The sequence below is a fragment of the Syngnathus floridae genome, chromosome 3 (assembly GCF_059516105.1).
Source record: "Syngnathus floridae isolate MCC-2025c chromosome 3, RoL_Sflo_1.0, whole genome shotgun sequence".
NCBI classification, from domain to species: Eukaryota; Metazoa; Chordata; class Actinopteri; order Syngnathiformes; family Syngnathidae; genus Syngnathus; species Syngnathus floridae.
The window spans coordinates 6,473,896-6,501,847 of record NC_142415.1 but is presented as its reverse complement, the minus strand read 5'-3'; the positions used below and the strand labels follow the sequence as shown (position 1 = coordinate 6,501,847).

Here is a 27,952-nt window from a genome sequence, read left to right as displayed (position 1 = left end):
TTGCATATTTTTTTTTACCCATAAAGTGCTCAAAGGTTGAAATCGCTCTCTCTTGGCCATCCTCACATGAGTCTTCTATCGTTGCTCCATACATTCGCCATACATCTGGCCAGTTGGTTGGTGCTCTGGGCTCCTGCATCCCTCTTGAGTCGTCCACGTATGTTAGTGTGGAACGTCCTCTTGACCGATGGCCATGTGTTCCCATAGCACCAGTTTGCTGGCTGGCAGCTCTCGGTTTCTTAGGCTATGTCAGGGGTGTCGAACTCTTTTTTTTTTTTTTTCGCGGGCTGCATTGTAGTCATAGCTTCTTTCGTAGGGCCATTATGAATGTCAACCCAAATAAATGTATGAGCACCTCATATTATATACAGTAAAAGCTACAAAACAAGCTGACAAATAGTAACTCGTTTTCAAATCAGATGAGTAAAAATTGGTCAAATATTTAAAAAAAAGATATGATTAAAAGTGAAGACAATTTGCAATTCTAGTAATGACACGAATTTGATGCACAATTTGTCTTTGCGGGCCACATAAAATGATGTGGTGGACCGTATCTGGCCCCCGGGCCTTGAGTTTGACACCTGTGGGCTATGTCCTTCTAGTCTCATTCTTCTCTCAGCAATTTTGTCGCTCGCCCTTGTACAGGATTTTGTTACGTGCACACGTGCTGATGTTTAGCACTACACACAACATCCTGGTGTAGATTATAATAATAATATAGAGATAGATAATAATAATAATAGTAATATTATAATAATAGGTTAAATGAAATGATGAACATTAGTCTTGTTCTGTGATGTCATTTGACCAATCAATTTAAAAAAAATGGGATTAAACACTGATTTTCACTAGTGAGGCGCATTTGTCAATTCTTTATCTCTCAAGTCAAAGTGACATCATGCCACAACTTTACTGTTTGCTTTTGTTCCCTTTATTTTGCTCCAAAATCATCTGAGAGACACAAATTAGAATAAATGTTTGCTCATCATTGCCCAGGTAATCTGTTAGACGAGTTCATAAAACATTTGTCACGTTGCCGCTCCGCTCTCGACCTAATGGCCGGCTGACCTTTGGACTCATAGAACTGCCTCCACCTTAGGATGTCACGAGCTCTTTAAATTCTATTAAAGTGGGGACATCTTATCAGACCTATGCAACAGTTTGATGCTGTGGGCATGACCTCTCATCTACAGCCTTGCAGACATAACACGACAGTGTTGAAAGTGTATGATTTAAAGCTGCCTGTTCTGTCTCATTGTTGTCGGTGAGGAGACAACATGGGACTTTTCTTTAACTATCCTCAATTAAGGTTTTAAAATTTTCAGCCTCTGTCCCGAATGACTTTTATCAGTAAATCTCTAAATTCCATTTTACACACTTAAAAAAAAAGACATTGACGTTCTCTGACTGTTGCTTATTAGGCTTCTACAACTTTGCAAAAGAAATCATCATGGGTCTGTTTCACAGAGCAGGTTTACTGTGTGAACCCTGAAATGTGGGAAACTTGCATTCCAAAAGGAGTTAACCCAAATGAGAGAAAAAAGGGTAACTCACGCCCGTTTCAGAACGAGAGAGGTAACTTAAGATTCAGTTACCGCAGTTACAGACTTTATGAACCAAACCTGGTCGTGACGAGGCTTTTCCTCAATGAACCTCGAGTTTCTGTGCCCGCCCTTTTTCAGACACACATTCCTTGTCGTTACCTCATTCATTTACTCATCAGCTGACTTATATAATATTCAATGAGTCAAAGTTCAAAGAGTCAGTATATGAGAAATCCATTAAGCACAGTATGTGACATATCCTTTTGATAATGAGGGAATTAAAGATACGTCAGTAGATGGCCACAGCCACTTAAAATTTACCTTACGATGTAAAATAATCCAAATGAGGTACCCTTGTGAAATTAAGCCGAGGTCTTACCGTTATGTTTGAACAATGTTTTCATATTTCATCCTCAGCGGTTGCCAAGTGCGCTTCTCCCCCGCGGGATTACACCTCAATGAAATGAATTCCATTAAAGCAGTTTTATAGCAAACTTATTCTTTCAAGTAGCCCTTCACATTATTCAGTCGCCAAGAAATAACTCACATTTTCTAAAAGGTCGGTGACCCCTGCTATAAATCGGTTCACTCACTAACTGTATTCTGAGTGCCTCAATGGCAATTCATTTGTCAGTTTTTTATTTTTTATTTTTACTTGTTTGATAATGTGGAGTTCTTGGAATCATACCTCACTTAGTGTCAAGCAAATACTTCGAAGACAAGCAAAATGAGCAGGTTGTCACGATCGGATGGAACATTGAACAGGGCGACCAAGTGCAGCTTGGACCAGGGTTTATTGAGGGAAAAGGGAAGTGGAACGAGGCATCGAGGGAAACAGACGAGAACTGGCAAACTAATAACATGACAGACTGACCGACAGGGATGGCAAACAGAAACAGACTTGAAACAGACAGGACCCACAAGGACAGCAAACGTGACGACATCGACGATCCGACAGGGAGTGAGGGGCAGACAGGACTTATATACAGGACAGGTAACGAGAGGCAGGTGGGAATAATCACACTGATCATGGGCACACAGGAGGGGAGGGGCGAGCACACAGACACACGAACAAAACTATGACACGATCGGTGACGAGTCGTGACACAGGTACTACCGCAGGTTCGAGATAGTCAGGTAAAAACTTCACAACCTGTGACTGCTTAAAAAATGACAGCAGCAAAAGTATCTCCTTGAAAACTGCACATTGTTTGCTTCCATTAAAACTCCTAGCTCAACATATTGTATATTATGCGTGTCAACATACCTTTAGTTACACCCCAAATTCACACCCTCGATAAATGTAATGGGAATGCTGGAAATTACATAAAATACGTATGTATGTATATGCGTACCTATGTACGTTTACATACATACATACATACATACATACATACATACATACATACATACATGCATGCATGCATGCATACATGCATCCATCCATCCATCCATCCATCCATCCATCTATGCATACATACATACATACATACATACATACATACATACATACATACATACATACATACATACATACATACATACATACATACATACATACATACATACATACATACATACATACATACATACATACATACATACTTACTTACATACTTACATACATACCAGACTGTACGCAAGATACATATAGATGATTTTGTCATTTATTGTGGTTGGCCTGCAGGAGGAAATTTGAGTTTGGGGATCTGGTAATAATGTTTTCTATATTTGAAGAGGGTGGTTGACTGGTTTTCCATGACTTTAAGGTTTTGTTGCTGCTATTGCCTAGGGCTATGCAGATTGATGTAAATCAATCTTTCTCAACCACATCACAGCTGAGGAAGTTTTGTTTACCATCCAATAGAAGCATTAAGACTAGTCTATTTTAGTTTGCACTTAAGGTCAGTGAAAGTCAGCCCAGTTGGCATGAATAGTCATGTGTCTCAGGTTTCTTTCATGTTCGTCCAAATTCATGTTTTTACCCAGTGTATGAAGAAATTAATTAAATGTACAGTCGTAAATTTTGCAAGTCCTTCCAGTAAACCATCCCAATGATAGTCACCTCATAAAAATGATTTTGTCAGTTACACGATGGCGTCCTTCCGCTGTGCTCTTGTCCCTACTTGTACAGAGATTTTCCTCATAGTTTCATCCTGATAATTGTTCAACCCACTTCACATTTGAAGTACTGTGTGTTTGCTGAGAGACAGTAACAGTCAGACGCATGTTTACAGTAATCATCACATTCATACATGTGCAAGGTATCTTTTTCATTCTGTGCATTTGGCAGACGTATGCCACTCTGTAATCAGAGACAAGAGAGCCCACTTCAGTGCTGCAACAAGACATTCAAGGGGCTTTCTCAAACCCTCGACCTCCTTTCAGCTTTTTACTGAGCTGGCAGTCTGCCAGCACGAGCAGCGTCTTGATGGTTGGACTGGGTTTCGCACGTTGATAAAATACTTTAGGTGTGAAGAATAATATCTATTACACACAGCCTAACAATATAGGTGCTTGGGAGTAAGATTTTGTTTTTTGTAAATTTAAAAAAATTAAAGAGCCCTTCTTAAGAGCGTGTTATCTACTTCCAAAAAAAAAAAAAGATTCGTTCTGAACCTTCAGCTTCTGTGTTTACCTGCTAAAGATAACATCATCCTTACTACCAGGGTAAGGGTTACTTCATCTGACTCTAATGTTGATTGGGTTTCTCACCTGTTGGACTATGATTTATTTTATTTTTTTTTCATTTGGACTGACAAAGGCCGGACAACTATGTTAGGAATAAAGATGGCGAGACAAGCACGGAAGAGTGGTCAGGTCAAAGATGAAGGACACCTACCCAAAACAGTTTGTGTTTTCGAGTCTGCCTTGGTAGCTAACTGGCTATTTCCTCACGTCTCAACATAAATACCAATTCTCCCCCAAAGGAAGAATTACTATCAAATAATAATGTCATAATTCTCCCAACGACAAAAGTGCAAAAAGGCATGCTGTGTTTATTTTTAGGATGTTGGGATGCAGATGGTGGAAGAGTCCGACAACTGCTGCTCAATAACCGAATGTCACTCAAGCCAACAAACTTGATCCCAAAGGGAAGGAGGCATCCTGTGATCTGTGAATGGAAGCCTTGATGGGCTTGTTTACATGCTTGCGTGCGTTACTCTCAGCCAATCAGATTGCATCATTGCACCATGGGAACATCTGCTTGCAATAAGCCACACACACATAACTATTTGGAGGATTTGATAGATAAGTTATTCTTACTTACATGGTCAGTGGCTGCAGTTATTTGTATTGCGAGATTTGAATGAAGAGATTTGTCAACCTGCCATGCCACCGACATGAAACGGTGGATTTAGATACTCTGAGCTCATCACCCATGTGTATGATTTATGTGCTTGCAGTTACATTTCTGACACTAAGCACACTTTAGTGGTTTACTCGACTTCACACGCAAAGGAAAGACCCTGAGGTAAGACCGGTGCATTGTGGACAGAAACATCAGATGTTTCTCATCTAGACTCCTTGTGTGGACCACCTCTCTTCTCACTGGTCACCTAGACTATCAACACAATACTTTTGTGTCTGTATACATCAAACATTTGGTTCTACCTACCCATCCGTTTTTCCATCCGTCTATCCATCCGTCCGTCCATCCATCCATATGCCACTGACAGTACCATCCATCCATCCATCCATACGCCACTGAGAGTACATACAATAAGATGAAACATAGACACGGGCGGCATATTTGGTTTGACGCAGCTAGATCTTTACAGTTTGGCAGATGCAATACATGGGGACGATCGTGTTATCGCATCTTGCTTCAATTACTGTCACTTCAATCAATCTGTGTACTCAACAAAGGTGGGTGTCATTGACTAGCAGGAGTGGGCATAGCTGACATACTGTGACAGTTGATATATAAACCTTTCACAGATATTCATTTGATGAAATTTATAGTAAACATGCCACACGGAATTTATTGGGTTCTAAAACCACCTACATACTGTATATACTATGTCCTGTTACTTACATATACAATAGATCTGCACATCCACTGCTATAGGAAAGCAATTGGTGAATTTGCTGCTTGTGAGGAGTTCTCCCTATGAAAAGTTTGGAACGCACATTAAAACATGAACTACTCATGTCTGGACAAACAAGCTGGACTACACAAAGTGGGTTTGTATTCCATGAATTATATGGACTGTGTAATTGTGTAGCACCCACTTACTGGCAGTTATTGTATTCTCTGTTCCCTCTCCCTTTTGTTTTATGACCAGCATGCATCAAACCTATATGGCCAATGCTATTATCCTCCTACAGCTATTAGGCCAGCATCCCATCCAAAACATGTCATAATATCACATCCATGTGCACTGCCCAAGCCAGCACCAGATGAAAACAAGACGTATCTGTGCTGTTGCCAAAATAAAGACAAGCACATAACCCTTTCGTTTCAAAATACCACTTTCAAAGCATGCGGGGAATTTTTCATTTTCCTTTTTTTTCCCCCCTGTTTGTCAATAAACCACATATATATATCCAATTGGAGATTTTATTTAATTTCCAAAAGATTATTTTTGTTGTATTTATTTCATTAATTTTCATTAACTATAATTACCTTGGACAGTTGATATCAAAAGCATAGGGTAATTATTTTTCAAAGTTTCTATATTCTTGTATGAATTTGATTTGATTTAATTGAGGTGAATGATTCTCTTGATGAACTTTTTGGAGCGGAGATTGGACAAGTGATTAAATGATGGCAAGTTTGTTTAGTGAGTCCCATCAGAATTATAATTGACAGCACAAGGGGAAATACAATAAGAAACAAGTGTCATTATCTCCATTTGTCAACTATCAAAAACTCCAAATCAATTAAACTATCACATCAACCTATCGGTCCGAAGAATCTTCATTTAAAATGCTTTTGTGGATACTAACATCTGCACCTTTACCGCCCTCTAACGGTTAAAAAGGGAACATTACCAAGTGTCATTCTCATACACACAGTTATGACTTTTATTGTTTATATTAAACAAAAAGGGTAAGCACAAAACATATATTAAAAATCAAGACAGTTTATGTGAGGAAAATAAAGATGCAGATCAATTTACAAAATAAGTACTAACACTAGTGGACATTTTTTAAATAACAGAACTGTACATAATATGTAGTTAAAAGTAAGACACGCTCCAAAAAAGTGATACTAAGTGACAAAAAGAACCACAGGCAGCCGATACAAACAACTAAGGCTGTAGGGGAAGCAGTGGCTAGCTTGAATATAAAAAGTACAAATACACACATGTACTGTAAGGCAGCAGAAGGTAGGCATTGAGAGACAGCAAGAGAAAGAAAGCCGGAAACGGGGACAGACAGACAAAAATACACTTTGGACAATTTACATTTTGACAAAAAGAAAAATAAACATAAAAGTGGCTCCATCACTCACAGTGATTCCACTGTTTACAACATATAGCCAGTACAAATGTATATAAGTTCAAAGTAAATATTAACTCTAATACACAAACCAAGAGACCCCCTTCATTTTTGACAACATATCATAAGGTGAGGCTCTTTTGTACCCATGCATCACCCTTTTGGCTGAAAAGTAAAACACCAACAGTGCCATTAAGAGGTGTTCTAAATTTAGTGCCATTCGTAATGGCACTGCAGACACTCCAGTTCTCTAGCTGGTGACACCCTGCAACTCTTGCAGATCGGACAATAAACACTGTGGACACTGGACACATGTAATATTGTGACTTCACAATATGTTCTGTCCATATATATATATATATATATATATATATATATATATATATATATATATATATATATATATATATATATATATATATATATATATATATATATATATATATATATAGTAAAGTAAAATATATATATATATATATATATATATATATATATATATATATATATATATATATATATATATATATATATATATATCACACACTGCATAGTGTACATGATGCACCTGTTCAACAGGTGGGGAAAAAAGATACCCAGAAAACAATTGCATAGCTTAAACAGGAAAGCCAGAACAATGCTGGATATTTATCCTTTCAATTATTAAAAATATAGCTCTCTGAATTGCAGTCCCTGACTTTCAGTGAAACAGACAGCAGAGGCACTCAATGCCCAAAATTCTCTATATCAGCTGGTTATAAAAATGAATTATCTCCAAGTTCCTAAATATTATATATTTACGTATATGTATACTCTGTTTTTCTCATAAAAAATTCGTAGTTTATCAATTAAACTGGTGCGTGAAATTCTCATTAATTGAATTCACACGAGTGCCAACTTCACAATGGCTTCATTCAACTTCTTTGGGTTGTCATGTAAAAAAAACAAACATTCGAGTAGGTCTAAGAGACGGTGGACCAATCAGTGCAAAAGACGTGAAGTGCAATGTTACATGGTGTCTCATGTCCACGTGAGTCGTCTGCACTCACTCACTCGCTCGCTCACTCCTGTCAGCCACACACGGGGGTTTACTGTACTGCAAACAAAAGTGATCCGCAGCAGCGCAGCAGATGCCCTTTCTCACAACATTTAAGCACAGTGCAAGCGCCAGTACAAGTTGGTACAAAACTCAAAATACAATACACTGCTGTAATCATAATAAAAATGTTATTTTCATCTTTTAAAATGGATACATATATTGTGTCCCACCGCTAAAGGCATGTAGCCTTTTTGCAGCACATGACGATTTTAGCTCTTAGTTATGATTCCAAACATCTATATTTCTTAGTAACATGTACGTACTTAAAATAATGTCATTGTAAACAGTTTGCCCTTTTTGTTTCGTAGTAAATTTAATCATACTAAAATTGCAACTTGTACATTAGTACATCTCTGCGGCAAAATAATCAGTTCTCCACTCCAAACATCTGTGATGCTTCTAATCTTTTTCCTCATATGATTGTTCACGGGCGTGAAGCTGTTTAATACCTCAGCTGGAAGGACGTGGATGTTTACTTCAATCTCACGCCACTGCTCCACCTTTCATCGGACATTCACTCACTCACTCACTGGAGCTCTGTGAAAAGTCAATTGTGTGTTGGCATCTTTACTCCTCTTCAGCACAGTAAAGAGATTGCCATGGTTTGTAACCTTGGCAACAGTGCTGCCATGGCGACGAAGGTTGGCTGTGAAGGAAAGGGTGAACGATGGCCCAGACTCCTCAATGGTTTGGTTCAAGACTTTTTGATTCAAGCGGGCAAGGTAGCCCGGGGGATGGCTCCCATGACAACTCTGAGTTTAAGCAAGTGTGACAACGCCTTTGCGTGAAGCACAACTTCAAACCAGATTTCGGCATCCATCTTCATCAAAAGCATGCGTATTTGTGTCTGTGTGCAATGCGTCCACATCATTCACATTTGATGATTTTTTTTGTGGCAGTCAATGCATGCACGGGTGCCCTTGTGAACACATGCATATTCAGATTCATGCACTTTGCTCTTCATACTGCAAATGTGACTGCGTGCGCGCATGCGTGCGTGCGTGCGTGCGTGCGTGTGTGTGTGTGTGTGTGTGTGTGTGTGTGTGTGGGTGGCTGGGTGGGGGAGTAAACGGTCCCATTCAGAGTCTGTCACTCCGGAACGTATCCTCCACAGATGGGTCTGGCAGCACCATGTCGGGATCGCTGAGCATGCTCAGACCGTCCAGGCTGAGCGGCTCAATGTGCAGCTCGTCTTCCAGCGGGAAGCCTCCTTCCGAGTCGAAACACTCTGGCACTGTCGAGAGCACACCGCTGATGTCCTTTGACAGATTGTGGTTGGACTCATCTGTGGGTAGAAAGGGCCAGTGAGTGCATTGCTTTGCCTTCCATTTTATGAGGCTGCTGCTACATTGGCGCTCTAAATTCAAGTGTTAATACATTTTAAAGCATAACATTTGAAATTGTTTGTTATTCGACAGCTATTACAGCTCATCATACATGTGAAAACTATAACATTATTAACTCTCTTCTTGTCATCTTGTGTTTTACTTTAAGTTGCAGAAGCCTATTGGTGAACACTCACCAGTAAGTATGATGTTGGGCAGTCCTCCGCTGCAGTTGGAGTACAGCATGTTTGAAGCCATGTGCATGGGGTCATGCAGGTTGCCATGGCTGCCCCCGAGCCCTCCGATGGCCGCCTGAGAGTAGTACAGAGAGGACGGGGAGGGGTCGAAGCAAGATCCACCTGACGTGGAGCTCATCGCATTTTCCAACAGACTGAACTGGTCCGACTAGTCAGCAGATGGTTGGGAAGCGAAGGCAAGAAGAACAAAACAAAGCATCTCAGTATTCATGCGTCCTATAGTCATTAAAACATTCGTTTGACACGAATGAGACAGGACAACCAAATGGGCTCACACAAGGTTTAAAGGAGACAAGGAGGGCTGAGCAGAACGATGAGGCAAGCTGACGAGCCGGTCAGCGAGCACGTGTCGTGTGTCATCGAAGAAGACGGGCAGAGCAAGCTTTTTAAAGCTGTTCAAAAAGTGTTTAAGGATACAATACAGTGTTTAAAAATACAATAAAAATAATTATAAAACTCTTATGCGGATACCCTCACGCTGGGCCGCGGGGGTGTGTCAGCCGGCCAGCACGCAAGAGCAGAGAGGAGCCTGACATGTTTACACTTCATAAAAGGTTGATAATAGTCTTGTGTGGCTATTGAAACAATATATTTACTCTTATTTACTTTCTTTTTTTTTTTTTTTTGCTGAAAGTCAGTTTGACTTTAAATTTTGTACAAAAATGTTTAAAAATACAAAAAAGTGTTTAAAACTAAAATAAAGGTTAATAAAAGTCTTGTGTGGATATTGTAACAATATATTTATGTATTTTTTCTCTTTACTTTTTAAATTTATTTGAATAAATAAAAATGTTTCTGAAAGTCAATTTGACTTTAAAATGTTAACAAATGTTTAAAAACACACAATAGGGTTTAAAAGTACAATAGAGTGTTAAAAATACAATAAAGGTTCATAAAAGTATTTTGTGGATATTGTAACAATATACGTATTTTCTCTACATCACGGATCTTCTTCAATAAATGACAAAATTACTGTATGTCAGATCATTTGATGCTGGTAGTTATTAACAGCCCAAGTGTGTCCATGGTTTAAGGCCCACCTGGTACGGGAAGGTTTTGTTTTGGCGACTGCAGAACTGTTGCTCCATGAATGCGTCACTAAAGAGTGGTGCAAAATTGTTGTGCTGGAAAGAACGGAATGTGACTTTGTTAAGACAAAGTGATTGATTTTGAACAATACAATGAAAAGTGAAGTGTGTAATATTGTCACAAGACAACACTGACTTGGCTTGGGTTGAAGTCCAGTGGGGCGTTTTGCAAAGGGGAAACAGGCTGATGTTGATGCTGGTGTTGCTGCTGGCACTGACGTGCATGGTCCACTGCATGCTGGGATTGCTGGTAGAGTGGATAGGGAGGGGGTGGCTCCCTTGGCATGTTGCTGGTATCCAAAGCAACTCCCTACATAATAAAAAAAAAAGCCAGTAGGGGTCACTAGTGAATGACTATAAGTTAATTAAGGGTGTATTCAGACCTGACTGTTTCGTCCACTTTAAACGGACCACGGTTTGATTGTAATGCTGGTCTGGACATTTTGTGCAGGTATGAAAACACGCAAAGGAATCCTGGTGCGGATTAAAGAAACGGACCGAGACCCACTTTTTCAAGTGGTCTCGGTTCACTTCTAAACGAACTCTGGTGCGGTTCGCTTCAGGTGTGAATGTGACAGCGTAGATCCGAACCAACAGCACAAATATGCAGAGCAGGAACGCAGTGCGTAGGACTTGCATGTTTTCCTCCATTTCTGGGTCTGTGTTCTTCACTTGCAAAATGTACAGTCTGAATAGGAACTGCACCAAATGGAAAAAAATGAAGTCCGCTTTTGGTCCGGACCAAGCAAGCTGACTAAAGGAATTTTCTGGTCTGAATACACCTAACGACTTCAAATATGGGCTCATCGGTTTACAGTGGGCCCGACGAAAAGGATCTGAAACATTTTGTTCAATGTACTTATGGCCAGAATTGTCTTGTTCCAAACAAATTGTAACTAACACTATGATCTTACGGCAGCATTAGCACAGACTTCTCATTGATGACTTTCCAACTTGTGCACAAATTCAGATCACATCAACCATTTTTTTTCTTAATGAAACTTTATCGTATGTAGCATGCTTGTGCTAGCACTGTCTGCAAATTAAGTTCCTAACGGATAAATAAAGTAATTTTCAGTTAGAGTTGAGTTTGAATGCAATGGAACTCCGTTGTAAACCAAAAGCCACCTCTAATGGTCTTTGAAGTCTGACCCCTATAATATTTCACACCCGAAATTAAAGATTATATTGCTTCTTGCCTTGGTAGAACTTCATATACAAAGGCTGGATGACTTTAGATTGACAGTGTGTAGAATGTTTTCATTTTTCATTGTTCATTTTTAAAGCCCAAGATTAATTTCAATAATATATATATTTCTAGCGTTCTATCACATCAACATGCATTTCTTTTTATGTAATCGTAGGTCAAATCGTTAATTATGTTACACGCGTTGCGCCTCATCCTGCAGGATTTGCCGTCGTCTCTCTGCTATGGATATCAGAAGGAGACAATAAATCGGACACAAATTTGCTGGACCACAGCATGTGTAACAAAGTGACTTTGTCACTAGAGGGACTACTGCAAGTCATTTGTAATGACGTTTTGCTTGCACCTTTGCTTAATAAATTGGTGGTAGACTTGCAGAGTGTGTTCTCACTGCTAGACCGTAGTGTGCGTGCTTCAAAATGCACTTTCTTAGGTTGTTGCATTCTATTAGTTCACCACTAGAAGGCAAACTATTCAACACACCATCCCTTTTAAATCACTATGTATTGAGGCTGTTGGATTTGAGTATTTTCACGCTAATAAATATGTTACACTGCTACAGTATTCATTCAAATACCGTACCTGTGTGATGGGAGACAATGATGGGGACATGGTGGGAGACAACTGCTTAGACAGACCCCTACGCTGCTCAGCCCCAGGAGACAGAGTGAGGGGGCTGATGGGTGCTGGTCTTCGCCGAGGGGAGTTACCAGAAAGACGCAGTGAAGAATTTATGGAAGGATTGCTGAGAGAAGACTGCAGCTGGCAGTTGTTGAGGGAAGCTTGAATTGTGGGATTACTCAGAGAAGAGGAGAGGCCTGCAAAACAAACACATGTAAGACATCCAACTGTTGACTAACCAGATTCAAATGGGTTAATTGAGTCATGTCGCATTCAAGTGTTGTAGCGTGGTTGGCCTTTGTACAACAGGTTGTCTAGGTTAAATGGAAGTATGTTAATATGATGTGGCCATACCATAGTGGCACTGTCTTACACTAATTATATTCAACAAACTAGAGGAATCTTAGCAAGAGAACCTTGTAACAATATGAATCAACAGCTTCGAACTTGCTTGCAAATGGTGTTCGCAATGCATCACTCATTAATGTTGGTAACCCCAAAAGTGGCATAACCCAGTAATAGTGGGTACCATTTGGAACAATTCAAAATTCAACTGAACATGAAACCTAGGTGACAGAAGGCCTTTGAAATCCAAGAGAAATTGTGGATGCTACAGTTTGATGCACTATGTTTTACATTTCTGGCTTGCTTGCCAACATGGCAAGGACACCGGCCCATATTGTGTCAATGGGCAACTTTACTGTGACTGGGAGGAAAGTAAGACAGACCAAATGAGAAAACAGCCAAACAGAGCGAGAAGAAAAGAGCTCATTGTGGAGCGCAATGGGTCAAACGTTTCTGTCTGCTCAGCCAGGCTGAACTGTTCTCAGCCACACATAGAAACAAACTACAGAAACTCAGAGGGAGGCATGGCAGCCAAAGTACAAAGTGAGAATGTTTGTGACAGAGGGATCATTCACTGAGCTTTCCGTAACACATGGTCGACCGAGAGAGATAAAGATCTCAAGCTCAAAAAATGCAAGCTGAAGTTTTAGTGTGACTCAATTGAGTTTGGCAGAATGGTTGGAAGGAGAGAAACTCATTAGTGAGCGTGCATGACAATATTTTTAAGGGGTTATTTACAATAGTGATATAGTTCAAATTTGCGCTGTGATCCTTGTTCAGCTGTGCTTGTAATTGGGAGCTATCTGCAGTCTGCACTACCCAACGCACGACCCTCTTCTTTTGAGTACAAAAGGGGCAGTAAGTACACTCCGGCATTCGTCAACAGGCATGGAGCAACAATGGCGACAGAGAAGAAAAAAAAAAAGAAGCAATGGCTCAGTCATTTGGAGATGGTTCAGTTTTATATTTTCAGTAGGATATCCAAATGACAAAATATTCAATAGCTGCAGCCCCAGTTTTAACGCATTTTAGTTACATACTGTCTAAAAAAACAATTTTCAATCCCTGACAACTAAAGAGCTAAAATTACAAGTTTATGTAATAGTTGATTAAGTAACCATCCATTCTAGGAATGATGGTGAACTGAAGCCTATCGCAGCTTACTTTGGCCAAGAGACAGGGTTCTCGTTGCCTGTAAATCGCGGGGCATATGTAGGCAAATATTGATCGACAAATTAGGGTCTTCACTAAGTTCACTTATCATGTAAGCACAATTCACAGTGTAAGAAAACATGTCACATGAACTCAAACACCAAAGTCTCTTCTGTGCTGCACAGTACAGTAGATGCAGTCCCCCATCTACTGTCACAGTTGTTTTGTTTACTGAATTAACATTTTTAGGGACCTCTATGACAACTACGTGATGGGAACAGGACTAGTTCTCCAACAATACTAGCTTAATAAAAATTATCTTGTAAGGTTCAACTCACCCTGAGAATTGCTAATGCCAAGGTGCATCATGGCAGCTGGCAAATTTCCAGTGCTGCTACCTCCGCTGAGATTGGGGTATCCGCCATTGTCCTCGGGGTCCAATGGTGTCACGAGAGGGGATGGGAAGTGCAGGTTGCTGAGATCGGGTAGGGAGCCTCCTGTATTTAGTGAACCCTGGTAGTGGGATAGCCCAGGATTTTGCTCCGGAGATGGGAAAATGCTGCAAGGGGGAAAAAACATACATTTAAATTATTCAACCTATTCATACAGGGCATTGTAGTTGAACCTATCTCCCAGGTGCCTGCGTATAAAGGTTGGACAGGGTGGACGATCAATTACAGGGCACACAGAAAAACAACCATTCGGTAACTTTTAGAACTACGAGCATTATCCTGAGTACCATTGCTTAATTAAAAGTGATTATTATATGTTGTCAGGTTGTGCGTTCTGCAAGCTACATACAAGCTCTTTTTTTTAAATCTCATACAACTTTAAACTTCTTCACTTTGGATGACACGCATGCCAGTTACAAAAGGAAAAATGACTCTGGGTTATGCATATTAGGGCGCTGTCATTTATTAAGTACAGTCATCCCTCGTTACTTTGCGGTTCATTTATCGCGGCCTCAGTACATCACAGATTTAAAAAAATTAAAAAAAATAAAAATTGAGGAATTATGGCACGAAAGTTGCCTACACGCCAGCAGAAGGCAGGCTGTGCTCACACAATCGCGGATTTTAAAAAAATAAAAAATTAAAAAAAATAAATCCAAAATTGAGGAATTAGGACACGAATATTGCACGCACGCTAGCAGAAGTGATAATAAAAGAGTTCTAAAAACATATTTACTGTGTGTACAATAATAAAAGAGTTCTAAAAACATATTTACAGGATGTACACTTGTACCTTGTTATAAAAGAAAAGTTGTTATAATAATAAAACAGTTCTAAAAACGTATTTACAGTATGTATACTTTAGTTACATCTACGTATGTTACACACACACATCATATTTATATTTATGTTATTTATACATTATTTCCTGTATGTTATTTATACTATTAATATTTTATTTACATGTTTGAAACTATTCTTTAATGTTCTAATGATAACATATGCACTTATACGGTTTCATATACACTTTTTGATACACAAAAAATGTACGCATGTTAAAAATGAGAGGGTGACACTACTTCGCAGATTTTCATCGCGGGTGGTCTTGGAACCAATTATCTGTGATAAATGAGGAATTATTGTATTCTGATTCGTCTACATACGTACGCACAGTGGCGTGAAGAAAATGTATCAGTACGCATTTTGAAAGATTTCTACGCTTTCATTCGCGAATGAGGACCACTCTCTGTGTACAGTTTTCTGTCATCACCATGCACTATGCAGGTTGCAGGTACAACCGATTTCCTCATGCAGTACCATAGTTCCTCTGCGGGTGCCCTGTCATAGGCTTTCCCTAAAGCTACAAAGACACAACGCAACTTTTTCTGACCTTCTATGTACTTGTCTGTCAACACCCTCAAGACAAATGATGCATTTGCGGTATTGTTCCAAGGCATGAACTCATATTGTTGCTCACAAATACAGAATACTACTTTCTGTCCTGAGTCCAACCTCTACTACTCTTTCCCATACTCCCAACTTAATTGTGGGGTTCATCAGATTCTTAAAAGTTCCAACATTCCCCAGGCACGTGGTCAAAAACTGCAATTTTAGGAAAACCACAAGTTGGTTTTTTTTTTTGCCACCTCGTGCATAACGGAATTAACTGAACGTACGGATTACACACGCGAGGAAAAGCGGAAAAAGAAATGCCTATCTTTAGCAGACTTCTGTCACACGCATGTGCATGAATAAGCAGATGTTGCCGAATGAAAAAATACACACCCACACACACGCATAACACTTACTTGATACCAGGCACTTCACATGATTTAGGCCTTGACGCGAGGGATTGGGCCTGAAAAATAATTGATTTCAATGAGAATAATACATGTGTATGTATTAATTTACTATCCTTTTCCCCGGTCAACAATTTACACAATTTTAAGTCAAAGATTTGATCAGAATTTTCTAGATGATTTTTTTTCTGTCGTTTTCCATTTTGCCCTCATCTTTTCTCTAGCCCATCAGGTTTTCATAACAACAATATAATAGCAATAATATAATATGTAATATAGGAATACATTTACTGCAAATTACAATGTATGGTAGAAATCCATACTGTGCAAGGTTTTAATATAATCAAATTTGTAAACAAAAAAAATCTCAAAAACTTAATGTGCTAAAAAAAAGCAAGATTTTATTTCTTTTTAAAAGCAATGTAAAAAATACATTAACAGATTAAAAAGCCATCTTTGATTAAAATTTACTATTGACCAGTGACATCAACCATACAGTTTTGCCGTATTTTTCTCTCAAGACTCCTGTTTTACAAATGTTGCAGTCATCACTTTGTACCAGGAAATTTCTATCTGATCGAACCAAGTCTTATGGAAGTTTTCATACATGGGTTAAGTGGATTTTATAATGTATTAATGATACCATCAATCTCACCTTCTTGGCTTCCCACAGTTGCTTGGGGAGGGGTTTACTGACACCAATGAGACCTTCCTCATTAGGTAGGTTGGGGAACGAAAAAACTGCAGAAAGCATGACATACTTGAATTAGAAATTTTCTGCCCAGTCATACTACCTATTACATAGATTGTGCGTAAAGAACACATTACTTACCGTCTCCGGACCCATCCACTTCTGACTCATTCACACTGGCTGGATGCCAGCCTCCATGAGAAACGCATGCAAACAAGCAGAAAAAAATGGGAAAGGTAGAAAAAGTCAACTGTGATTAATGTTATGTCTCAATGCAAGACACGTCTTTGATTTTATTTTCCATTCAGATTTTGTTAAGATAATTGTTTCCCAAATGTCTCCAAAGTTAATGATCAAGACAAAGTACCCAGTCAAACAAGAATTTTACGTACAGTGGACGCAAATGGTCTGCACGCCACTTTTCAAATGCCACATTTTTGTGACAAAGATAAATCATTGCAATATTTTTTCCACTATGAATGTGAATATTTTCAACCTCTACAACTATCATAAAAAAATAGAAACATTTTTAAAAGGGGAAGTAAAAATAAGTATGCAATCCCTCTTATAATTGCAAACGTTGCTGTATTTAGAATCAACACGTCACATTAAATCTAATGTTAAAGGGAGTCAACACACACCTGCCACTATTTCAAGTGTTAAATGCCAGATAAAATATTGCTGTTCCAGAAGACTTTTCCTGAAATTTTTGTAGTCACGTCTTGCAGTACAAGCCATGGTCCGCAGAAAGGTTCCAAACAATTGAACAATCATTGTTCAAAGCAGTCAGGAGAATCATACAAAAGAATGGTGACTCCCATTTAATGTGTGTTAATTCTGAACACATCCCCACAGTGGACATAGCGCAAATAAATTTCTCAGTTTATTTTTATTTCCCATCTTCAATAAAAAAAAAAAAAAAAGAATCACAAAACCGTGATATGTGAATAGGCGTGTGCAGACTACGGAAGCCGTTAATACTTTACTCTTTGAACAAGTACAAAGCGACATTATTAGATGCAATGTGGCCATTGTTGCCCGCGCGAGTATAAATAAGCCTTAGGGCAGTGGTTCTTAACCTGTGTTCAATCAAACCCTAGGGGTTCGGTGAGTCGGTCTCAGGGGTTCGACAGAGCCCCCACTGAGGAGGTCCGAACAAACCTGTTTTATCGTGTAGCTTCTGATTTGCCAGTATGTAATTTGTTGCGAGTTCATGCATGTGTTGGTTTTGTTCTTTGAACAAGGTGATGTTCATGCACAGCTCATTTTGTGCATTAGTAAAAAACATCTATGTCTTGAATTAAAAAAAAATAATTTTTCACTAACGAGGGGTTCGGTGAAGGCGCATATGAAACTAGTGGGGTTCGGTACCTCCAACAAGGTTAAGAAACACTGCCTTAAGGTGTTTGGGCTCTGAGAATTAGGTCGAACTCTGAGGCATCTTTTACTCAGATTTTGTGGTCAAAGTCCGATTATTACCAGTTGCGAGTTGTTCGAGCTTAGCGGTTCCACGGCTGTATATCACAACATTGGTCCATGGAAATATAAATTCAGACTAAGCACATAGTTTATATCGGAAATCTGCATCTTTACATTAAATATGTAGAGCTGAATTAAGATTAAATGCGCATCAAAGATAGCATTTAGCATTAGCCAAAGTAATAAGACTATCACCGGTCATCAGCTTGACGAGCAGTGTTCAAACATATTTTTCATCTATTGGAGGATCCCCTCCTCCGCTTGAAGCAACCCCTGTGTGGTTGCATGGTGAACTCAAGGAAGTGGGAAAGACGGCGCCACCCAATGCTTTTGACCAGTCCGATGTTTTTGACCAGTCAGAACTTAGCATAATAGTGCTTAATCTATCAAATGAACATACGGTACAATTAGAATTACATTAAAATATTTTCAAATAAACCAGTTCACTGATTTACCTACGGTGCGCTCAATGCTCTGAAAAATTTTGTTTAAATAAGACCTTTAAATCACAACTGGAAAACACATGTGGTGCCCCGCAGTGCTATGAGTGCCTATGCGAGTGCGACTCTCACCATTGCGCTGCGGGGGACCTCGACTCATCTGCTGGTTTACGCTGAAGGGGTCTTGTGGGTTTGGGTTCATCGCACTTGTATGAAGAGCAGAATCTGAGTTGGTTCTGTGTAGGAGGATAAGGAGGAAAATATTTAATGTATTCTAGCACCTTGGACAGAGGCAGATGACTTCCTCGGGCCATAAATTCTGTGAGTCATTTTGCTTCCTCCGCATTAACCTGTATGCTCATGGTGACCTAATAGAACACAACAAACAATTGTGTAAAGCATGATGCTAGTGATTCTCAAAGGTGGTGGTACACGGGGCACCACACTCTAAAAAACTATTGTATTATTTAATCAACACAATTTAAGGGCTGCTTGTGTTAGATCTAACTTTTTTTTTTCTGTGGGTGAAATGAACAATTTATTTCTTTTTACGGTTGATGACAGCGTCTGTATTCTGTTTGTGTGTTGTGTTTGAGTTTGCAACGACATTTTAAGTTCATCCTTAATATTACAGAAGACTTGAGTTTCCAAAAGAAAGGACATAATTGCTGTTATTGTTGCCTCTTAAAGGTATTTTTATTTATTGGAGGGATTTTTTTTTTTTAACGTAACCCTCGCAATAAATGAGCGAAAACTGTATTTCATTGAACATTGTTTTTTTTTCTCCCTTCTCCAATGGATTTTTGTCCATGTGTAACAAACCTACAAAATATGAATCAATCCAACAAATTGTTGAAGGAACTAGGGTTTGTAGAAACCAAAATCAAAACAAGATTGTTCTGACAACAAAGGTTAGGAAGAGAATGAAAGTATTAAAGCGTAAATCATGATGCTGGATGGTAGCTTGTAGAATGCCTCGACTCCGAAAGCTGTGTTAGTAAAAGAAAATAAGTGATGAATATCTCGGGTACCAAACTGCATAGAAGATCGAGAGACAATGGGGGGGGGGGGGGGGGGGGATTAATAAATGATTAAAAAAATGACATGAAACTTGGTTGGCTTTCAGTGCTTTGGAAGAAAGAGAAATTACTGTGATGTTAGAATTAAAGAAGCAGTTTCAACAGAATCAAAAAGCAAGACACGCGAGTCAAATGACACGGCAACGTGACAATTTTGGTCGTTACTTTATGTGAGCATGGGTTGAAGCAGAGACTAGAGACAGAAACACCAGAGACGAGAGCAAAGCGATGAAAGAGGGTCAGAGAGGTCAAAGGTCACCTGTTAAGTTGTGATATTAATCTAAAGCCAGGCCGCTTTTCCTCACTCCACGGGGGCTGATCCCTTCAAAAGAAACAAATGTATTTTTGAGTTAAGCAGAGACCTGTGATTGGAGAGAAAGTGTTTGTAAAGTGCATCTTAAATTGTGTCTGCCGTGAACCAGAAAGGGCCCGGAGTGAAGTCAAAGGAAGCGTAGTACCACAGAATTAGAGAGTCTTGCACTGCAACCCTTTGCTCCTTATACTGTGGTAGGATACACATATAGTATATCCCTGGGATCTCAGTTTAGGCATACACAGTGGAATCTCAATTTAACAGACCTCGGAACCAACAGACCTTGGATTTACCAAACAGAATATAGTTTGCAGTACACTCAAAACCACCCTTTCTACACTAGTTGTCAATTGTTTCTTCTAGAATTAGTCACCGTTGTGTAATTGTTGGTGGCAATCGTGGGCAGGGCTGAGTTTCCTAGAAAGGGTCATGTAAAAGCATGAATATTAGCTTAGCATCCTCCTAGGCACCAGTTCAAAAGGACCATGCCGTATGTATTCATATATTCAAATCATCATGTCACACATATTTGGATGAGCAATTATTTACCTTCCATTGAAAAGTATGCTAATTTATATATGGAAAGCACGAACAGTGACAAGCAGAACAATTACATGCGCTTAAGATGAAATACAATTGATGCCTTCAAAGAGGCAGCGGTGTTCTCAAGAATCTTTAGGAATAAGGCCAAGGATTTTATGAAAATGATTTACAACTGGTATTGAACAATCATGTACTGTTTTTTGCTTAACCAAAAGCTGACTGATTTGGTACATATTACAATAGTCCTGTACAAGGCAACAATACTTTATTGCAATTTCTGTACTTTGGTTAACACAGCTCTGCTGCGATACGATCTTATGTTTTGTATTTGTATTTACTAACACAAACACTAGCATTTTTTAAACAGGGCACCTCACACTTCAATAAACTGCAAAAAGAATGGCTACACAAAAAATCGTAAGAGGCAAACAAGGCATTTTAAAATCCCTCGCCAATAGACTGCTATCTCCGGGGAGCTTGGTCTGGGATTCCATCCCAAGAGAGGCTAGTCCAAGTACAGAAGGCCAAAGAGTAGTGAAATGAAGGGGGAGCGTGGGACTAGATCATGGTTTTGACCTTCAAGCAGACACACAACTCTTCTCCACAACTCAACACTGTCAACAAGCTAAATAAAATATGAATCAATCATAAAAAAATGATTCCTGATACAACAATTTATGAGCAGAGTCAATCTTTATACTCATAAGCGTCACTATGTGATAAGGCTGCTCTTTCCAATACGTCTGACGAGATATGATCTTAAGTCTTCTGGAATCTTTAAACCAACTCTCTGTAGGTTTCTTTTTTTTTTAAGTATCATCAAGTAGCGCAGCTGCAAGCAGCAGTGCATTTCAAGCCACTGATGTGCCGCAACAAAAAGTATGTAAATTGCACTAGAACAGTGTTATGACATTTTCACGTCTTCAAGGCGATGGGTTCGTACAAATGTCAGAATTTCCCAAACACCGGCAAAGAAATGTAATAAAAATTAGAAAGACACCAACTGGGAACACAAAGTATTCGAATGTAGACTCTTTGATTTCAGTGTGCTCTCTGTTAACCAAAAATGACGACTCATGGTTTATTTAGCAATGCAAATTTGGAGCTTCTCAATGATATGAAAGCATTGATTGTTGTGCCATATTTTACGTTCTTCAACAGTCAGTGTTGATTGCAGGTAAAAGGATAAGGATTAAGTTTTTTCTATCTTTAAGCAACACGCAGCAACCTCGATGATGACAACTTTAAAGTGGGAACATTTCAAAAACTCCATTCAATACTATCATTGGGTAACTTGAAAGGTTGTTGATCAAAAATTTGCGGGCACTAGCAATGCAGATGTAAAAACAAACAAAAATCTTCTCTAGATTGCACTGACTTTAACACAATACACATGTGGTTGGTGTTGTAAACACTTCCCACCCCACTCCCCCCACAGGCAGAGAACCAGGCAATTATTCCTGCATAACAAAACAACCCTAAGATAATTTCCCTGGATGACTATTAGAGTGAACCGGGGATCTATTCTTTGGAAAAGACAAATAATGGAAAGCAGAAAAGAAGTAAATATATAAAATAGAAACAAAATATTGTCTCAGAAGTTTATTAAAGCTCCCTCTCTGATGCTAGGTTCTTCCAGAAGCCTACTGGAAGAAGTGTAATATTTATTTGCTAAGAGTTAAGTTAGTAATAATGAAAACTAAAACCACTGGTGCAATGCATCAGCGATCCACCGCTCTTTATCTTACGTGGATCTGCACAATTTGGCCTTCTGATCCGGTTCTGTGGGCATAGGGCCCATTTGTCAGTGTTGTGAAAATCAGTTACATAACCCTATAACTAATGAACAAATGCCTGTCAACATAACCAACCATAGTACATACCTTTTAGGAGGCAAAAATGAAACTACAGTAAATTATGATAAACTGACAAATTGAATCAGCTTTTTGTTCAGCGAACTGTTTTCTGTGGAAATTAAAGGTTCATTTATCAATATGTTATGATGTGAGCTCAGTGGCAAATTATAAAGTAAAATAAAATTGTCATCAATGGTGACAAAATTGTGCTTGGGTAACATCCTTTCAACAAATTTGGAATGTATTGTGGATATGTTGTGCTTAGTAAGCTTGATTTATTTATTTTATTTATTTAACTGGGCCAAAATCCATAACTGAGTGGGAGGTAGCCATGATTCACACTGTGGCAACAATCTGCTACAGATTGGCACAGGAGGATGTTTGGTCTGTACAGCCCTGACAAATCTGGTGCCAATTACATAAAAAGTACCAATTAAAAACAAAACAAAAAGGATTGAGGTTAATCCAAAATAATTGTCAGCAGTGAGGCTGCAACAAACTATTTTAATTGATTAATCTGTCGATTACACTGGGCAACACACTTTTACTCAACTTTATAATCGGAGATCCAAGTAAACTTTTCTATATCTTTTGGCACTTATTCCGAATCTGCCCTTGTTTTTTTTCTCTAGCATGTCCCCCAAGGAATCTGCAATTCCATTTGTAGAATTTGCCACAGATTTCAAAACCCTCTGCGTAATTGAAAGCAGTCCAAGGAAATTAAAGTTTGGTGTAGAATATTACGTTAACATGTAGCTTTCATCCAGGGAGCTAGATGTTGTGGTCAAATAGGCAAGCTTCGCACTGAAGGGCGTGATGTCTTTAAGAGATTTTCTAAATCTGATCTTTTTCTGTTGTTGTTCACATTACAATAACAAACTTGACAATATGAAGAAAACACTTCTGCTATGAGTCATGCATGTGCACAAAGCACGGCATCAGACAATACCCACAACAGACGGCAACAAGCTACAGTGTTTATGAAAGTAAATATGGACCTCATATTTTTCTTCTATTGACAGTGAAGCAATGTGGGAAGAGGTAGAATATTTGTGAGAAATGTGGTGACCTTTTTTTTTGCCTTCATCTTATGGGGACATCTACTAAAGATGACGTCACTGGCGTGTACAATAAATGTATAATAAATAAATAATAATGTCTAATAAATGTGTAAGTATTTACTATCATACTGCACGCAGTATGTTTACAATATCTAGTTGATGTGGATACTTTATAATTTGTTCAAATCTGCTTTAATATTACTTGTTCTGTCTCAAACCCATTGTTTATTGATTAAGGAACTTTCCACTTTATGTACAATGGAAATAAAATATATTAAATAAATCTCACCAAGAGGGGCAAAGAGAATATTGATGTTGATTATTTTATGACTACAATGTTCCACAGCGTTTAGCAAAAAAAATCCTGAACAGATCTCACTACATTATTGCACTAATTTGCTTTATAATTGGTCATTTGAGGACATTTTTAACGCCCGCGGAAATGGAGCTATCTAGCACACTAGGTTTTCCTAATTGCGTTAAAGGGGCATTCAACCCAAACATTTTCTTTGGAATAATACGTTCTGTGCAGCCCAACTATCCATCCATCCATCCATCCATCCATCCATCCATCCATCCATCCATCCATCCATCCATCCATCCATCCATCCATCCATCCATCCATCCATCCATCCATCCATCCATCCATCCATCCATCCATCCATCCATCCATCCATCCATCCATCCATCCATCCATCCATCCATCCATCCATCCATCCATCCATCCATCCATCTGTGCGTGCTCAGCGTGCGTGTTTGTGCATGTGCGCGTGCGTGTGTGTGTGCCTCAAAACAACAGTAACGGGGGAGAACGCTCAAGTGTCCCAGGAATTTATCACCTCGCGTCCATCACCGCTTTTGCAGCCCCTTGCAAGAAAAAGAACTCGAGGTAAATATTTGAATTTAAGGATGCTCACGATGTCCTTTGAAATGTCCAATTAGTGACAGATTAGCATACATGTGAAAAAGGCCGATGACTGGCTGGAAGATCTTGATGTACTTAGCTCATTTACTCTGCATATACAACTCGTTCTGAAAGTATATGTAGTTTCCTACCTTGCAATGGACGAGGAGGACATGATGGTGGACACTAGCAAAAAGTCACGCGCTCTTTGGTTGTCTTCTCATGGTGTCAAACAGCGCGGCTCAGGTGCACTTTGCATCCCAGCTGATAGCGTCCACAGTCGGATTTCAGAACATCCATCCATCCATCCATCCATCCATCCATCCATCCATCCATCCATCCATCCATCCATCCATCCATCCATCCATCCATCCATCCATCCATCCATCCATCCATCCATCCATCCATCCATCCATCCATCCATCCATCCATCCATCCATCCATCCATCCATCCATCCATCCATCCATCCATCCTCTTCCGCTTATCCGGGGTCGGGTCGCGGGGGCAGCAGCTTTAGGAGGGACTCACAGCCTTCCCTCTCCCCAGCCACTTCATCCAGCTCATCCCGGGGGATCCCAACCCGTTCCCAGGACAGCTGAGAGACATAGTCTCTCCAACGCGTCCTGGGTCGTCCCCGGGGTCTCCTACCGGTGGGACATGCCCGGAACACCTCCCCAGGGAGGCGTCCAGGAGGCATCCTGATAAGATGCCCGAGCCACCTCATCTGGCTCCTCTCAACGTGGAGTAGCGACTCTACTCCGAGTCTCTCCCGGATGACCGAGCTTCTCAGCCTATCTGTAAGGGAGAGCCCGAACATCTTGCGGAGAAAACTCATTTCGGCCGCTTGTATCCGGGATCTCGTTCTTTCGGTCACGACCCATAGCTCGTGACCATAGGTGAGGGTAGGAGCGTAAATCGACCGGTAAATTGAGAGCTTTGCCTTTTGGCTCAGCTCTCTCTTCACCACAACGGACTGGTACAGGGTCCGCATTACTGCCGACGCTGCACCGATCTGCCTGTCGATCTCGCGCTCCATCCTCCCCTCACTCGTGAACAAGACTCCAAGATACTTGAACTCCTCCACTTGGGGCAGGATCTCATCCCCGATCCGGAGAGGGCATTCCACCCTTTTCCGATCGAGGACCATGGACTCGGATTTGGATTGGATTGGATTTGGACCCTCATCCCGACCGCTTCACACTCGGCTGTGAACCGTTCCAGCGAGAGCTGGAGATCACGGCCTGAAGAAGCCAACAGCACCACGTCATCTGCAAAAAGCAGAGACGCGATGCTGAGGTCCACAAACTGGACCCCCTCAACGCCTCGGCTGCGTTAAAATAAAAATTATGAACAGAATCGGTGACAAAGGGCAGCCTTGGCAGAGTCCAACCCTCACTGGGAACGAATCCGACTTACTGACGGAAATGCGGACCAGACTCTGGCATCGGTGATACAGGGACCGAACCGCCCTTATCAGTTGGCTCGGCACCCCGTACTCCCGAAGCACCCTCCACAGAACCTCCCGAGGGACACGGTCGAACGCCTTCTCCAAGTCCACAAAACACTAGTTGTTCTGATTCAGGGCTCAAAGAAACAATGTGGTGGCTGCTAAAAGAGCTTTACAAAGCCTCACATTCACTTATTCATATTTGCAAGCATAAAACGTCAAAAAGTTTTACGTTTAAAATGGTTTACTTTATCCAGGGGGAGAGGTTTCACAATTCATTATAAACATTTCAAGATCATTTCCTGGCTAATTTACTATTTATTCATCCATTCATTATCCAAACCGCTTATCTTCACAAAGATCGCGGGCGTTCTGGGCATCTGCTTTTGTGTTAATATTCATATCTGGTCTGAACGTAGAGATTCTGCGAATTACACGTGACATAAAGGAAGCGTGTTTCCGTTTCCAATAAAAATCAAAACCCCTATTGTTGGTAGACTTCCATGTTAGTGTGCCAAAACAGTTCATTGACGGAATGAGAAGTTAGTTGGCCCTTGACCCGGATAGGGACGATTACACGGATGGACGAATAAACACTTCACTGTCCTTAGTTGCCCTCCCCCCCTTTTGTTTTTTCATCCCTTGTCCACATAATGAGCGTTCGTCTGGGATGGACAGACGGATAGTTTCCCTGGGATGGAATGCTCACCTTTGGTAAGTCTTATTTAAATTTCTTCTTGTGCTATTTGACAATCATAGTGTCTTTTATAGCAGTAAAATCAAAAACAATACAAGATAAAGCACATGCAAACCATTTTATGTTCATCCTTTAGGTCTTGTAAAGCCTACATTTTGTCATGTCTTCGGTTGCAGAGTGTAAATACATGTAAGAAAATCTTAATCATTGGTCACAACATTTCAAAAAACAAACCTGTTTGTTATGATGTATTTTTAGTCACATGGTACACAGAAACACACCCAATAATAAAACAAGACTGTTTGGTTGCTCTGAATGTTTTTGAGCCAACCTGTTTTGTGTCATCATCAAAGACAAGTGGGTGTGGCTCTTACTCATTCTTCAGCACAAGCTAGTCTGTTGTTCTCAACACTGAGCCTGGTAAATGTCTGTTTAGGCACTATGAAGAAAAACAAAAGCGACTAGCGTTCAGCCAAGCAAGCATTGAAAACTCAAGAGTGAAGCAAAGTCAGGAGGGAGGAGCCAAGTTCAGCTTTTGCAACAGCAGTTCTCCCTTGTTAAGTGTCAACACCAAGACAAAGTTGCCTATACCGACTTCTAAATATGGGCAAAACCAGGTATAGTATTAAATGCTCTTCCAACTCATGTATTAATACAATATCACTGGTGTTGGGTGTAATCAAAAATCATCTAAAGACGGCATGTTCATCCAATAAAATTCCATGATCAATGCGAGCAAGACCTTTTCAGAACTTTATATTGGTCAGCACTTTCTTAAAACATAAAATAGGGTTTGTGAACAAACATTAAACTTACCAAATTGAGACAAAGGAGGTTCCAGCCTGACACCCACAATTTATGACGACTAAGTATTACTTCTAGCCTTGCGCTGTTTTGTCTGATTTTTTCTTTTTTTTACCAATTTCTGCTAAGCTGGAGAGTCCACTAAGTATTTGTTCTAGGACAAAACAACATCCAACAAAAGCAAGACGAGTGCTGTTGGGCTTTATCTTTCATGTTGAAGTCCATCCGTAACAGACCTTTACAGTAGAAACACATCTTTAGGGTTATCGCAGCATCCTGACAATGAATGTATTGCTGCAGAAA

General features: G+C 39.8%; 1 protein-coding gene across 4 annotated transcripts in view; it reads right to left on the bottom strand.

Annotated features, from left to right (window-relative positions):
• Window positions 1–7,490: 7,490 nt before the first annotated feature.
• crtc3 (CREB regulated transcription coactivator 3) overlaps window positions 7,491–27,952 on the bottom strand; it is a 31,336-nt gene continuing 10,874 nt past the window's right edge. Inside the window, exons 5-15 of one of the 4 annotated variants that reach the window (XM_088372284.1) lie at window positions 20,283–20,345; window positions 19,077–19,180; window positions 17,167–17,205; window positions 16,990–17,075; window positions 16,344–16,393; window positions 14,422–14,642; window positions 12,548–12,783; window positions 10,895–11,068; window positions 10,711–10,794; window positions 9,611–9,818; window positions 7,491–9,373 (exon numbers count right to left, since the gene is read on the bottom strand). In XM_088372284.1, the coding sequence (XP_088228410.1) occupies window positions 9,168–9,373; window positions 9,611–9,818; window positions 10,711–10,794; window positions 10,895–11,068; window positions 12,548–12,783; window positions 14,422–14,642; window positions 16,344–16,393; window positions 16,990–17,075; window positions 17,167–17,205; window positions 19,077–19,180; window positions 20,283–20,345 (1,471 nt within the window). In that variant the 3' untranslated portion in view covers window positions 7,491–9,167. Of the gene's footprint in view, window positions 9,374–9,610; window positions 9,819–10,710; window positions 10,795–10,894; window positions 11,069–12,547; window positions 12,784–14,421; window positions 14,643–16,343; window positions 16,394–16,989; window positions 17,076–17,166; window positions 17,218–19,076; window positions 19,181–20,282; window positions 20,346–27,952 lie in introns of all 4 variants that reach the window. The other 3 variants (XM_088372283.1, XM_088372288.1, XM_088372285.1) reach the window with 3 other exon arrangements.